Source organism: Podarcis cretensis (assembly GCF_951804945.1).
Source record: "Podarcis cretensis genome assembly, chromosome: 4".
Lineage (NCBI taxonomy): Eukaryota > Metazoa > Chordata > Lepidosauria > Squamata > Lacertidae > Podarcis > Podarcis cretensis.
The window spans coordinates 35402457-35418994 of NC_137173.1; the positions used below are offsets into that span (position 1 = coordinate 35402457).

General features: G+C 40.5%; 1 protein-coding gene across 1 annotated transcript in view; it reads right to left on the minus strand.

Moving 5' to 3' along the window:
• Positions 1 to 7565: 7565 nt before the first annotated feature.
• The window catches only part of IMPG2 (interphotoreceptor matrix proteoglycan 2), a gene marked incomplete at its 5' end in the record, with an annotated part of 58954 nt that continues 49981 nt past the window's right edge, over positions 7566 to 16538 (minus strand). Inside the window, 7 exons of the mRNA XM_079972180.1 lie at positions 7566 to 10251; positions 11745 to 11812; positions 12361 to 12440; positions 12689 to 12887; positions 13869 to 14057; positions 14412 to 14622; positions 16095 to 16314. Coding sequence (XP_079828306.1) covers positions 11770 to 11812; positions 12361 to 12440; positions 12689 to 12887; positions 13869 to 14057; positions 14412 to 14622; positions 16095 to 16314 — 942 coding nt within the window. The 3' untranslated portion in view covers positions 7566 to 10251; positions 11745 to 11769. The remainder of the gene's footprint in view (positions 10252 to 11744; positions 11813 to 12360; positions 12441 to 12688; positions 12888 to 13868; positions 14058 to 14411; positions 14623 to 16094; positions 16315 to 16538) is intronic.

Sequence of the window (16538 nt, forward strand, 5' to 3'; positions counted from 1 at the left end):
TTAACTCCTTCTAGAAAAGGAATCACCCCCTGGTGTTGGCATCCATTTGGTTTGGGAGAAAATGGAAGTGTGCGCCTTTGGGGGTGAAGCCAAACCATTGGAGAGTTATAGTGCCTGCTGTGGCTGTAGAAACCAATATGGAAGAGACATGCTTTGTTGCAGCTGGGGCAGATGAAGGTGCCCAGTTGTGCTGGTGCAGGTATATAAATATCAGCCATTAATCCTTAACAGTTTGCAATCATCCGAAGTGTGGTTTGTATAAAACCACAGCCAAATAGAAGTGTCCCACAGTTGAGGGGGGGGAAACCATAAGCTCATATCTAAATAAGCACTCACACTTTTAGGCAATTTTCACACACCCAATGCTTCCTTTCCTCTTACAATAGTCTATTTATTTATTTATTGTTTAATGATATCAGTTGTAGTGGGATGAGATATTCAAGATTTGAATCCCTTTGTTGTTGTGTTCGTTGAGTTGATGTACATTTCTGTTACGACTTATCACTGCTGAGATCGCATCATCTGATTAATGTTTGGATCAATCAACTTGTGGCAAATGCCTATTGAATTTCATGCTTGATTAGTTAGATAGCTGCTGGCATGGCAATAGCCTATATTTAACCTAGCATTTGCCATCAGCTGAGATAAAGGCTCTCATCTGACTTATGGGAAATCATACAGCATACATTTTCCCAGCCTCAGGATGGGAGAGGAGGGGACAGAGCCTGTCAGCTTAACAGAGATTTTATTCCGCAGTTACCATGACAACTTGGTGTGTTTTTTAATCTCTTCCAATGGAACTTTAAATTCCATTGTGTGGTGTTCCTTCCCCCAGTGGCATTTTGCATGCATTTTCTCTCTCTTAAATCTAGCACTGTTGTGTGGTTGTTTGGTTTTAAGCCAAAGATCATTAATGACTCCACTATCCAGGACACCTGGCTTTCACATCACTCTTAATAAGGTATAGCTGAGGTAAAATGCCTAGGCGTAAAGGTGAACAGCAAAGGTGAAAAGCAAGTACTCTGCTGTGGCTGAGGCACAGGTGCAGCAGGTGGACAAACTTAAATCAAAAGACTTTTCACATGGCTTCCCATGCAAACGCTTCTGGTTATTGTGAAGGCATGATGTTGTTTTCAGAAACACTTTCCTCTCATAATTATTGTTGACTTCATGTGCGAAGGAAGCCTTGGAGGGAAAGAGGGTCCTCCTGAGGTTATCCCAGTCAATCCAGGGGTCATGTGGGCAACATGGTGTTAGATTTTTATACAGCAAATAAAATTTTGGGTACATGATAACTTCACAAAGTCAGGAGTGAGGACAGGAAGCCTTGCTTTGATGCCTCATGTAAACAATCAAATTATGCTTTGTGATGATCACACAAAACCAAATAAGTTTTTCGAAATTTTAGCTTATTTTGCTCGAACAATAGCCGAAAGTCAATTTTCACAATATGAGCTCCCCAGTTTCAACTCAGCCTGAGTCCTAACTATTCAGATTGACTCTGTTTTCCATACAATACCATGTCTGTGTTTAGTATTATTTAGTACAGACTTCTGATAATATAAAGATTTTGGCCATTCTTCAAATCATTTGGGGGCAAAAGCATTAAGGAGACACAAGTACTAAATTTGGAGATGAAGAACAGAGCTTAATAGATTTGTGAGGCAACTTTTTCCTTCAGTGGAAAATGTCTATTTAGTTGGAAAAACACATTGGAAAATGCCTCTCAGGAGAAAGCGAAATGTAATTAAGGAAAAGTCCTCCTGGCTGAGGTGGTCAGTTTTGGCTGCCCACAAGGAAGTTGAGCCAGATCTCCACGTTAATGACTGCAGAGTTGAGCTGTCATTATGACCACCTGTCCATTCTAAACTGGATTGAGAACCCCAGTTAACTTCTCTGGGGTAATAAATTAACAGATGGTAACAAAAACAGATGGTAAATGCTGATCTAGCTGGATTTGAGCCGGTAATTGGGAAGAGAAAGGAACCATATGCTGATGTTAATCTCCGGAAGCACCAGGACCCTTAGCACACCTTTTTTCCCCATCATGAGTTTATCCTTCTATTCTCTCTTACTAGCAATACTGTTTTTCTAGAAAGAGGTGCCGGAACTCATACAAATGCCTCCCTTATTCACTTATAATGGCAATGGCGCCCACTTGAGAGGTGCCAGAACTGAGTTCCAGCAAATTCTGGCTGAGAAAAGCCCTGCTTACTAATCTATGTACTCATGGGCCTTGCCACTGAATTACAGTTTATGAATACCCGGGTGGGGGTGGGGGAACGGACCTAGGCCATCCAGGTAAGCGGCATTGATGCCACTGCAAAGGGGGCTGCTCCATGGCACTGTCTCACCAAAAGAGCCTCTCCTGACCCTGCCTTGTACTTGGTAGATACTACAAAGAATAACATCTCAATGTGTCCCCTGTTTGACAAGGGAGCCAATTGCATCATCTTAAGGAATGATGGCATGCAGGTTTTCCCTGAACATGGAGGAAAAGGCTATTCATGGCTACTAAGTGTGATGGCTCCCAGAACATTTCCGAGCGCAATTCAAAGTGTTGGTGCTGACCTTTAAAGCCCTAAACGGCCTGGGCCCAGTATACCTGAAGGAGCGTCTCCACCCCCATCGTGCAGCTCGGACACTGAGGTCCAGCTCTGAGGGTCTTCTGGCGGTTCCCTCACTTCAAGAAGTGAAGTTACAGAGAACCAAGCAGAGGGCCTTCTTGGGAGTGGCGCCCACCCTGTGGAACGCCCTCCCATCAGATGTCGAGGAAATAAACAACTATCTGAGTTTTAGAAGACATCTGAAGGCAGCCCTGTTCAGCGAAGTTTTTAATGTTCAATTTTTTTATTGTGTTTTTAATATTCTGTTGGGAGCCGCCCAAAGTGTCTGGGGAAAACCAGCTAGATGGGTGGGGTATTATTATTATTATTATTATTATTATTATTATTATTATAGCTATGTTCTACCTTCACTTCTGGATGCAAAGAAGCGTGACTAGCCCAAGGTCACCCAGCAGCTGCATGTGGAAGAGCGGGGACGCAAACCCAGTTCAGCAGATTACGAGTCCACCACTCTTAACCTCTACACCACACTGGCTCTCAGGGGAGAGTGCTATTGTACTCAGGCTCTGTTTGAGGGCTTCCCATAAGCATCTGGTTGGCCACAGTGAGAACAGGCTGCTAGATGGGATGGGCCTTTGGCCTGATTCAGCAGGGCTGTTTCTTATGTTCTCATGGCAGAAGCAAACTGGGAATCAGCAAGGAGGAACGATCGCAATAGAAACTGTTGATTCTGAAACACGAATGGGAAATTAGAACCGAAGCTTCAACAAGGCTGAAATTAGAGTCACATGCCTTTAAATTCCCGAATTTATGTTATAGGCACATAAATGGGCTGTATCAGCTTTGGAAATCTATATTGCTGCTGATATTGTGGCAACGTTTTAAAGTTAAGTAAGACCGTTTGAAATGTATCAGCTTAAGAATTCTAAGCAACCAGTCAACACATGAACTCAAAGTAGGAAGAAAAATTTGAACTATGGAAAAATCTTTTCAAGCCTGCTGAGCCGAAAAGGAGGCACACTGAAATAACAAGCATATGGTATACAGCTTAACGTTATGGAGTAAAGATGCTTACCATCTGTTCCTGTGCTATATTGTGCTAAGCAACCAAAAACCTTACTTGCAAGACCATGAGAAATGTATTTATTTGGGCATTCATTACTTTTTATCATTGAGCTTGTACTTATGGTCCCGTTAGCATTCTGGACAATTCCTAAAATTCTTAGTCTTCAAGAATGAGTGCAATAATATGTCAGTATTTAGTCACCCTTACAAGTATTATCTTGGAAGTAGAACTTAAATGTCAAATGACATCTAGTTCTGTCTGTGCCTGAAATATCTCCCTCACTTTAGCTAGTTTTGGACCCTTCATGACTTTGGAAGATTGAAATTATCAAAGGGGAAGCTGATTCAGGCAGCTTTTTATTCCACAATATGTGTTTAGACTATGCTTCAGAAAAGGTTTGAGTTGCTGATAACTCAGTATTTTAAAGTGGAAGTTTGCAATGAAACTTATCTAAATTTCCCTCTCTCTAAATGCAGACATTTCTGATGTAGAGAGTTTGGACTCTCTACATCAGTTTTATGAAATAGAAAATGGGCTTGAAATGATACAAATGCTTTGCACTGGTATTCTTTTTTAAAGTTAATAGTGTATTTTTGTTGTCACTTGTGGTATTTTGCATCTAGTGTTTTGTATACAGAAAAAGTAGAAATTGGCAGCTAGCCCTGAACCAGAACAAGGCTCCAAGAAAGCCATCAGAGATCCCACTTATGACTAGAAAACACACTGTGCTTCACCGTGCACCTGGTAATTCCTCACAACCACGCTACTAGCACTTTAATACTGCATATTGCTGTAATTTTAAATATTTAACATTACAATACATTCACATTTATTGCATGTTGTAAAAAATACATGAAGGGAGTGGCAACAGTAACGAGGGAATTTGTGGCCCATTTATGGACTATCTGGCTTAATGCTGTGCAAAATGCACTCACAAAACCCTATACATAACACTGTATATTTCCTTTAATAACACAGGCAATTGCAAAACTGTTCCATGTTGGCAGGTAAATTACTCGTGGTTCCAACATTTGTCCATGTTCAACGTGCTGGTCATAAACTCTGTAGAAAGAATGCTGACCTATTTACAGTCCATTGGAAAAAGCAATTGACTCCTGTTGCTGATGTCCCCAAACTGCAAAATGATGCAGAACTAATTTCACTAGACAGCATAATCTCTCCATCTCTCTCTCTCTCTCTCTCTCTCTCTCTCTCTCTCTCTCTCTCTCTCATTCACAGAGGAGGCACAGACACAAAACAAACTTCTCTAGGAAATGATCATGCAAGTGTCCAAGTGAAATAAATAGGAGCTCAGCATCTACTGCACTTTTGTTCAATTATGGCTTCTCTGAAAGATCTTCCTGGTTGGAATGGAGAGGAAACTCAATTCACTTCACATTTTCAGATGAACCTCCTAAAGTCACACTTTGGGAACCAATGTGTGGACTGAAACACTGCTATCCATTGAAATTCGCATTTCTCTGAATTTTGCGTTGCAATTTTCCAGCCAGGTAATGTGTACAAAAATGCCTGCACTAGGGTAACATGTGCATATTAGTGAAAATAACATTTGGAAATGCATTATATTGGGGAAAATTGCTTTGCAAAAATATGTAAGGCAGGCAAAATTGCATACACAAAGATGCATATTAGAGGAGGTTTGCACTAAAATCCAGTGAGGACTTTCAAACATAATACTTCACAAACTTATGTGGAAATGTGGGAGACCTAAACTTAAAATTGGAAAAAAGAGAAACTGAGAAAAAAACAAAACTGAAAAATTCATGCACCACTGATGGATTGTGTTAACCGTGTTCTCCATTGGATCTTGGGGTGTAAACTTCTAAAATTCTAGACATATAACATATTTTTAATGGAAGTAATATTTTGAAATGGAAATATTTTTTAATGGAAGTAATATCACAGTATGACCTTTGAATGTATGCATATAGGTGTTGGTGCGGTCAGTTTTTCTCAACTTTAGTCCATAGAATAGTCTTTTTATTTTTAGGTGTGGTAGCTTTGATGTCTTGAGTGTACTTTGGAGTTATATATAAACATTCCTGTTTAGTCATATAAACCTATTAGCGTTATCTCTCTTTCTGGAAAGAGCAGAATGGAAGAATGGAGGTGCTCACTTCCTCAACAAATGATTATAGATGGATGCAATGTGTAGCAAGAAGCCACTACCTGCAGGTCAAACAAGGAAAAGCCCCTTCATTTAGTCCTTTGTGAGGCTTGAGCTGCCTCAGGAAGTGCTCTGTGGTGCCCTCTTCCTCTGCAAGACGCCACTAATCTTTTGCAATATTCTTTCAGCTAATCCTCTTTCATCAAAGCTGAGAGGGCTCTTTTGTAACTGCCTCTGCGAGACTGTGCTGCTGTAAGACTGCAGGACCTTTAACATGGACTGGGCATTTGTCCATATTGAGCACATTCCGCAGTCCCCTTTTCACAGTCATATTCCCCCAGTTTTACACATAGTAGAACTAGCTGCTGCTGCTGCCTTGGTGCATTTAGCTCAGAATGCCACACTTGGTTTACTATAATCTGTCTTTCAAACAATGCATCAAGCTGAACAGGTCTTTGACTCACATGATTTGGACTATTTTTTTCCTTTTTAAAAAATAATTGCAGCCATGGAGAATGGGGGGCGGGTTCCTGATCAGCGCCCCAACTGGGATGAATGGGTGAGTTAACCCCTTCCTCCCACTGGCGGGGGAAGGGGGATGCAATGGGTTCAGTCCGCCCCAGGTGGGATGCTCACCCTGCCCCCACGGGCGGCTATCCCCACCCCTGGGTGCACAGCATGTGCACCCCTCCAGGTGCTGGAGCAGCTAGCTCCACTTCTGTTTCCTCCCATACTGTTTTCCTGCTGAAAATTCCCTCTCCTAAGCCACTGACAGCAGCAAATAGCAGCTTCATCCTGTCCAAGCTCTATACCCATATAAATAACACAGCTCAAATGCCAACTGGCTGGAAATTGAACATCATCATGCCAATTTATAGGTGTGGCAATATGTGCCATACAGGCAGGGGCTCCTAGATTTTGCTGCATGCTAATAAGACTTATTAGCTGACCCCAAGTTATACCTGGTCAACACCCCCTCCCCCAATTCTGTCCAAATTAGATGGACTCCACTTGCAGTGCTGGATCCAACACTGTCGTTGGAAGCTCAAGTGGCCTCAGCGGCACAGAGTGTCTTCTACCAGCTTTGACTGGTTGCCCAGCTTCAACCCTAACTGGATGGGGAAAGCATAGCTTCAGTTGGCTAGACTACTCCAATGCACTGCACATGGGGCTGTCTTTCATGATAGTTCAGAAACAAAAATGAGTGCAGAATGTGATGGCTAGATTAACTGGGACAAGAAGACATGAACATGTAGCACTGGTTCTGGCCTGACTGCACTGGCTACCAAATTGTTTCCAGGACAATTTCCAAGTCCTGTTTTTGACTTTTCAAGCCTTATATAGTTCAGGAACAGCTCCCCATATGAACCCGTCCAGACCCTGAGAACCTTCGCTGGGTGCCATCTGTGAGAGAGGTTTGGAGGGCTGTGGTGAAAGAATGAGCCTTTTCTGTGATAGCTCCCCCTCTATAGAATGCTCTCCTGAGAAAGGCTCATCTTTTGTTAGCTTTGTCATCATTTTGATGCCAGGCAAAGGTATCTTTGTTTCCCCCGACATTTGAATAGCACCTGTTGGATGTTAGAAATTGGATGTTTTTATTCTGGTTACATTTTTAACACGTGCTTGTATTTTCAACTGTCTTTTTTTGTATTTTATTTTTGTAAATCACTTCGGAACTCTCTGTTGTGTGAAGCAATTCAGAAATTCAGTCAGCTAAATTAACTAACCTACAAGCCTTTAGGGCTTCTCAACAATTATACTGTTGCATCATTGCTATATAAATGATAAATAATAATCTTGGGAATTCTTGAAACAACAAAAAAGTTTTATTGCAGTGAAAAATAAACAGATAATATTATGTACAATAAGAAAAACATTTCCTGTATACACAATGAAATATTCATTTTTAGCATGACCAGAACCTCTTCAAGGCTAGCATTCAAGAAATCAGAAGCTGTTGTTGAAGGATGTGCACAGAGCCACATCACACAGAGTTTGCCTACATGCTAGAGAATTTTCTCTCAGACTACATGATATATTACTTGTCAATCTCTAATGATAACTAAAATATTATTTATTTCTATAACGGAAGCTGTGTCTGCACTGCCGATTAGTTTGCTTGCTTGCGTTTTCATTGCTTTAGGCACATTTGCCTATGCAGTATCTCTTTTCCTGTGAACCCATTAATTAAATTTCCTTTCTCCACATGTTTTCATTAATTATATTGTGTTGTAACTGAGCTGTGTTTTAAGACTGGAGGATTATCGCAAGGATTTCTTCACAAGCGCACACATAGCAATAGCAAAAGTCATATGATAAGCTGCTAATTAGACAAAAGTGTGCACTCAGCTCCACCCAACTGTGACAACCTTGACGACAGTGTTTTGTTCAGCTGTATCTTCAGATGATGTAATATGGCCCCTTCTTATTACTGGGGTGATTTTTAAGTAAGATTAACTAGTGCCTCAACTCCAGCTGTGCTCCCTACAGAAGCCGCAGGGAAAAGGCACTTCGGATTCACCCCAAGAGAACATTTGTGTGCAGCAAAGCAGCAGTGCAGACCAGCCCTAAATGGCAAATTATTGGTAGAGTATGAAGGCAGGAAAGAAGCATGAAGAGGTGGTTCCTCTTGCACCATGTTACACAGCAATGCATTTCAGAGCTAGATCCTAGGATGTACCTCCAGCTGCAAAGAAATGGAAGCTGGAGGATCAATCCTTTCACTTATTGGGCCTCTGCTCCTCAAATGGATTGCAATGGCCTTGGGAATCCCAAACTTTGCATAAATTGCATGGAGGAATGTTAAGGCTGCAGGGTAGCATTGTACATGTGGAGACAATGAATACTGATCACAGTTAAAACAGGCTACTTCTGGGAGAGAGGGCAAGCATATGGGTTGGAGTTATAGTTTTGGATTTGCCTTGATCCTCCATAAGGAACAGAATTACTAGAATCAACAGTATGACTCAAACTAGAGGAGTAACGAGGTGTGCTGGATTTGAGCCAGCATTGTCTTTAGCACAGCCCCCCCCCCAAAAAAAAATCCTGGGATCATCACCTCTAAACCATGCAAAACTGCATCAAAACTTCAAGTATCTATGACTTAAAAAGCTAAGCACCAGAGAGACACACAAATTGTGTATGTGAATTCACATGAGAAATAATTATCCCCTACTGGTATTTATTAAGAGTTACCTAAACAAAGTCATGCAGTTACATTCCAGGAATTACCTACTACCCAAAAGTATTCATTCTTGCCTTGTTGGGGGCAAGACAAAAATTATTCTTCAGTTCAGAATGATCTCAACCAAGAAGAGACAGTATGCAGATACAGCCAAGAAATAGTGGGGAGGGCAAATCCATAGCAATTCCAAAGAATTAAGAACTTGACTGGTATCTCTCTAGTGGGATATTTGAACCCAGTACAAATCATAGCATACAAAAACATTATCATGAATCCATTAATGAGGAAAAAACAAGATGCACAGAAAATACACTAAATTAAAACAAAACCTTTTTTAATTAAAAAAATCAGCAACAACAACCATACACTTAAGCAAACTTCTGACAAACTTCTGAACCCTTATTAGTTTAAAAATCCTTTATTTAACTGTAGCCCTTCTTGCCTTCAGTAACATGTGCCTGTGATATATGTAAAAAAAAACACGAGTACACAGCCACTCGTATTTCTTTTGGTGGAGAGATAACTTCCTAGATGATTCAGGCCATCTTATCTAATAAGTATAGCATGAAAGCCAACAGTCCGGACAACTTTGAAAATATGAGGATATTTGCAGTCTGAAATTCTTCATTTAGTATGTTCCTAATAATAGATTTTCTTCTAATTTTATATTGGACAAGAAAGGCTAAATATGCCTTACGTGCAAAACAGATAGATAACTAACTTTTCTTTTACCTTGTTCCTGTCAATGGACCAAATAGTTCCTTCTTTAAAAAAATTGCTTGTGCAGAAACAGTAGTTACCTATAAACCTGTCACATGCAACACAGCATTTTCCTCCCTACTAACACTTTTTCAACAGCAAAAATTAGCCCTCCAAAGCAGGGAACACCATCACTTTATTTTATTTTTTATTTATATAGCCCCTCCCCACCAAAAAGAAGATGTGAGAAAAAAGATTTACAAAACAAGAAAAGAATCATGTGTACAGTGGCCAGTAGCCCATTTAATTAAAACCCGCCCCTTTTTGCAAATAAATCAAACTAACTTTCATGATTGTTACAGCTTTGAGTCATCTTCAGTGATGTCCATTGCATTTGAAAATCCAAGGAAAAAGAGCCTTTCTTACATTTTCTTTCATTCATTTCAAGGTCAAACGAATCCATTCATGAACCATTAATATCCATATGCATCACTGAAAAGACTATAAGAAATTCTGAAGCCGCATCAGTGCCTCGTTCCTGTAGCAACACCATCCATCTTCATCTTATGTGATTCTTGTACTGGATCCACTTTTAAGAGCAAAATTCCTGAAAAGAAAAAAGAGAAGTCTGCCATAATTGTGTAAGTTCTTATCAAAGGCTGTGTACAGATTACAAAAACACCTGGAGCACAGGTTGTTCTTATTCATAACACCAAATTCATGTTTTATGCCCTGCTATTTTAAAAAGTTTTTCAGGAAGCATCCTGGAATCGTGGGGATGAGCCCCAGAATAAAACAATGTTAACTACTGCAAAATTTTGATGTGATTGGAATGAGTCTCTGTCGGTTAGGAAACAACTCCAATAAAGACAAAGTAAATTTTTGAAGTAGTTTAAAACACATGTGTGGTTCTTTTTTCTTTAAAAAAATAATTGTGTTTTAGATGGAAAAAGGATGGTTGCATACACACATACATTCATGTAGGCCTGCACAATTTTTACAAAAGTTCGTTTTCCTTTTGGAACAAAATTGACTAGACCAGCCCCATAATGAAACTGTACAATGTGGCTACAATGAGAAACTAGGAAGACAAAGAGACTTCATCACTTGCAGAGGGGCTCTTCCTCTTCCATTCCTTTAGTTTAGTTATCATGGTTACTCGGTTGCTGAAGAATGGACACCCTGAATGTGCTCAGGGGCAACCTGTAGTATATCCCCCTAATCTTTCAGAAGCAATAAGAAGCCTCAAAGACTAACACATTTATTATGGCATGATCTTCCATAGACTAGCATTCACTTCATCAAATGCATTGATTATGGTGGCTAAAGTATTTAAAATGATAGTCTTCAAAATGCTACAAGAACCCTTTCTGTTTCTGATGAAAAAAAACAGTCTAAGACTTCTGGCATTAATAACATGTTCTGGGACAGAGCAACAGTACACAGCACCTGTGAAACATCATCCTAAACTGAGGAAACACATGAGCTGTATCCATTCCAAATAAATAAAATATTTATTTCTTGTAAATAAAAATGTTTTATGTAACAAAATCTTCCTTGTGTATGACATTCATGTCTTAACTCCAAGAACTTTGCGGCTTATGTTAGAGAAAGGCATTTAAAATAAAATAAGCACTGTGGATTTTCGGTTGCTGCCTTTTGCTAAATACTAGCCTAGAATAGATTTGAATGCTACAGTTTACCTTGCCCTGCTAGATATGCCAATAGATGTCATGACGACTGACCATATACTCAGTTAAATTATCTACCCAATTTGGCTTCTTCAAGATGAGAGCAGCAATAGACAATTAATGTTTTGGCAATACATTGCACTTTAATGTCCCTCCTAGTAATAGCAAAGTAGTCTGAGCAACTCAGAAAGTTTGGAGACAAAATCTTACGGTCTAATATAATAGAACAATCAAAGATGGCAAATATGGTTGAGCTTCAGGCACCAGCTGGAACAACCTTTGTAATGATATTCTTTGCAACGAACAAGCTTTGTAATGACATAACTTAGCATGACAAGTTTGCAGTCTTATAGAACCCACAGTAGCAGACATTACATTCTACTAATAACTACATATTCTTAGTCATTACCTTGTTGAATGTGTAGAACTCAGGACTAACTTGTAGTAGGATTTGTGCTTCTGACAGCTTTCAAACTCCTATTTTAAAGGGGGAGAGACTATTGAATATTATCTAGTCTTAAACAAAAATACTGAAAATAATCTCTTTCTCATATCCATTTGATTCTGCTTAACCTTAAGCTTTTCAGCAGCGAATAATGGTTCTAGACTGGCTCATTTTTACTACCTCCTAAACATTTAACTGCTTTTGTAATATGTAATTTTGTAATATGTTGAGATATAATTTGAAGTTGCAATGGCACTAAAATTGCAGTTGTCCTTACAATATGGGAGTTACAGTTTTAATTTTCCACCATGAAATACAAATAACTGGGGAACAGTGAGGAATTCAATTTTAATAATTAGGGAAATAAATGCTATTGACCTAAGGCTAATAATTAACTCTTCTGAACAGTTTTATACTTTCAATATGCCGTATAATCATGAAGGTTTTGTATCTACTTTCTTCCTTGCACAGTATGATAATTTAGCTGATCACTGAATGAATCAACTGTTGCGTAGAACACAATGAGTAGGTTCAATGGAAAAAAACACCTACAGAAGTAGTTAAGAAACATTTAACTCACATTTGATGCTGCCTTACAAATTCTGCAAACTGCCGATCTTTGGCATAGAGTTCCAGGATCCTAATTCTGTCTTGAATTTCCTGGAACATTAGAAAATAATACATTACACAATTGTCCTATATAAAACACAACAGTTCCAAACAAAGGTGTTCTGTACTTAGTACAATACAGAGCAGCATAATGTACAAATTTTGTATTTTCAGTACTTTTGACTATGCTTTCATCAAATTGGTCTTCCATATTTAGCACTGAAATTGCACACTGATGTGCTATTAGCAAGTCATTCTGATGTGATAGAGGTCACATTAAAACAAGTAAAGTTACCCACCTCCTTAGTTAGCTCGCTGTGTTCATAAATGTGCCTGATTTCTTCACTGCTGTACTCAGTGGATGTCTCATTGCTTGTTGAACTATAGGAAGTAAGCTGTGGATATCTCCGATAATAGTGGCTGTGTCCAGTAGCGTCACTTTCATACATTGGGTTGTATTTCACTGCATTTTCAATAGATGAAAGGCTGTCTCCTTGCCTGTAAAGAAAGTAAAAAGAATTTATGTCAAACACAGGAATCCCCTCTTTGCAAAATATTTCCCAAAGCTTAACTGACAATCTCTGACATTCCAGGGAATAAGCTAGACATTAACCAATGTTCATGCTGCAAAGTGGAGCAACACCTCAAACAGGTAACTGACAGTTGTGCTCTTCCAGAAGCTGTGTTCAACTCTTATTGGGGATGCTTGTCTAACATGAATAGAGCTTCCATGTCTGAACTACCTGAGGGGGTTGACTTTAAAGGTAAAGGTAAAGGGACCCCTGACCATTAGGTCCAGTCGTGGCCGACTCTGGGGTTGCGGCGCTCATCTCGCTTTACTGGCTGAGGGAGCTGGCATACAACTTCCGGGTCATGTGGCCAGCATGACTAAGCCTCTTCTGGCGAACCGGAGCAGTGCACGGAAATACCGTTTACCTTCCTGCCAAAGTGGTACCTATTTATCTACTTGCATTTTGACATGCTTTCGAACTGCTAGGTTGGCATGAGCTGGGACCGAGCAACGGGAGCTCACCCCGTCATGGGGATTCGAACCGCCGACCTTCTGATCGGCAAGTCCTAGGCTCTGTGGTTTAACCCACAGCACCACCCACGTCCCTGGGGTTGACTTAAGATCTTTTCAATAGGCTAGCACTTTGCAGCAGTCACAATGTATGTGCCCATTCCTCTTCAGGCACCTATGCTTCCCTCCCATGACCAGGTTGATATTGCCTATTGCTACTCCCAGCTCCCACTTATCAAGCTAAGGTTACCCACTAGGATTTTTTTGGCATTTAGTCCTAACAAGAAGCAAACTGAAAGTCAATTCAAAAAAGAACTGAATTTAAGATTGGAAAAATGAGATACTGAGAGAAACCAAAAAGCAACAGATTTGTTCATCTCTACTATTTGTCTGTTATCTGGCTCCCCTTCAATGCTAATGGAGTCTCCAAGATTAAATAACCTACAAGTTATAGTTACCCTAACGAGTCTTCAATTTCGCTCTTTGTGTACTGATCACGAAGAGTCCTAGCCAGGAAGAAAATAACAGCAGATGCTACGAGAAGGAAGCCAGCTACCGAAGCAATTGCGATACCCACGACTAATGGCTCCGAGACATACTCTTCGCAGTGCTCTCCTCTGTACCACCAGTTCTCACCCACACGGCATCTGTGATCCACCCATGTCAAAAGGGAAGCGATAAAGAAAATAGTTATTCTACTGTCAACATGAAATGACTGAAGCTCGTATTGGATGCTAATCTTCACCCATCTAAGATAGCAGCTGAGTGAAAGGCTAAAATATTCTGCAATGGGTCAATTAAATAATGTGAGAAGAAACTGAGCAGGGGAAAAATCTGTATAGCTGCACCGCTTCCTGATCTTGGGAGGGTCACCCTTCAGGGAAGTATTCTGGATTTCTTTTGTTTTGAAACCAGATTCAATGTTAAAACTGGATTATCACATAAATAGGCCTATGCCTCTGATCTTCTGCATTTGAAATGCTGTACAAATGTTCACTTACCTGCATATTGCCCCTTGCCCTGGGATTATATCACATTTGCCATCATTTTGACAGAAGTCAGGCTGTAGATCACAAATGCTATTACAAGGCAATCCTTCAATGCTTAGATAGCCAGGATAACAGACACATTCCGCCTCTCCACTCCACTGGTTCACAAGGCATTCAGAGAACTCATTGCATGCCTGGAACTTGCAAGGATCAGCTTGATCTCCTGGAGGCACCAGCAAAAAGAGAACTTTTACTGCAGTGGCACCAGCATTTTGGGAAACTATTCCTATTGAATTCAGACAGACACCTGGAGTTTGTATATTTCTTCCCCTCCTGAAAACATTTTTGTTTCACCAAGCATTTTTAGAGAATTAATTTGATTCAATGGCAGTCATTTGTTTGGCATTTGATCTCCTGGGCACAGGAATCACGACACTCACTGCCTCCATCTTCCCAGGGTTCAAATACCGTTTATCTGGACTCATCCAGTTCACTATTGTGCCCAGACAATGATCCAGATCTTGCACAGCCCCTTCTGACATCAATATTATGGAGAAATAGAGATATGGAGAAATGGAGATGTGTGTTTTGTTGGATGAGACCAAAGGCCTTCTGTTATCACAGTGGCCAACCAGATTAGCAGGACAGGATTGCAACAGCACTCTCCCCACTTGTGATTCCTAGCAGTGGAGGCACAGCTTATTCACTATGGCTAGCAGCCATGGGTAGTCATATCCTCCATAAATTTGTCTAATCCTTTTTCAAAAGCCATTTAAGTTGGTGGCCATTACTGCATCTTGCAAGAGCAAATTCCATGGTTTAACTATGTGTTTTGTGAAGAAGTGCTGTATTTTGTCTATCTCAAATCTTCCAACATTATGTTCAACTGGCCATGAGTAGTAGTAGCTCACTGGGTGAGACCATCACTATTTTCCCCATAGATGGCTCATTTTTGCTTACACCAGCAGAGAGGAGGTGGGGGAAGATAGAGGGGAGGCTCCACAGTGCAAACACAACACTGGAAACAGCCAAGTGCTCCTACTACTAAATTTGTACCATGCTGACCTGCCACCACCTTGCCCTCTATCCCCCCAATAAACAGCAACTCATCTGCCTTGAAGCAAACATAGCAGCTCTGCCCCCCACCTAGTGAGCTGCTTCCAGCCACAAGAAAAACCTATCCCTATTTACTCTCTTCACACCAAGCATAATTGTACACGGGTGGCGCTGTAGTCTAAACCACAGAGCCTAGGGCTTGCCGATCAGAAGGTCAGTGGTTTGAATCTCCGTGATGGGGTTAGCTCCTGTTGCTAGGTCCCTGCTCCTGCCAACCTAGCAGTTCAAAAGCACGTCAAAGTGCAAGTAGATAAATAGGTACCACTCTAGCGGGAAGGTAAACAACGTTTCCATGCGCTGCTCTGATTCGCCAGAAGTGGCTTAGTCATGCTGGCCACATGACCTGGAAGCTGTACACCGGCTCCCTCAGCCAATAAAGCGAGATGAGTGCCGCAACCCCAGAGTCGTTCACGACTGGACTTAACAGTCAGGGGTCCCTTTACCATTACCTTCTTTGTGTGTGTGTAGCCTTCAAAATGATTCTGGGTGTTTTAGCTTGTGAAATTAACTGACTTGTCACTTCAGTGAGAATAAGGCTTTACTCCTAACGAAGCAGCAAATACTCCTTCCTTATCATACCTGATTCCACATCAAGGGAGTACTTGTCGATAGCCAGGTTCATGGTCTGGTAGGCAGTGTTGCAAAAGTCTTCGAGAATCATGTATACAGCATTAGTAACATTGCGAGGCACAGGTCTTGCAAACTTCATTCGGCTGTTCACCACAATGCTACCATTTCTGAAGTTCAGAATTTCCAAATTCTGGAAGCCTGTTAGATTGGACTGTAGATAAGGAACCAGCTACAAAACAGGAGAAATAGTATAACAAGATTAAATCTATTTTTCTCTGTGTTTGCGTGTCTATCCATCTATATGTCTGCACTTGTATGCACATAAACCTAGTTGTTTAATTTAGCTGGGTTTAATTCTGCGTAAACAGGCATAAGATATGTGATGTTAATTCTGTTGAACTCATTTGAACCTGAAGTTTGAATTTTCCCGTGTATGCCTTAATGTTTAGTTAT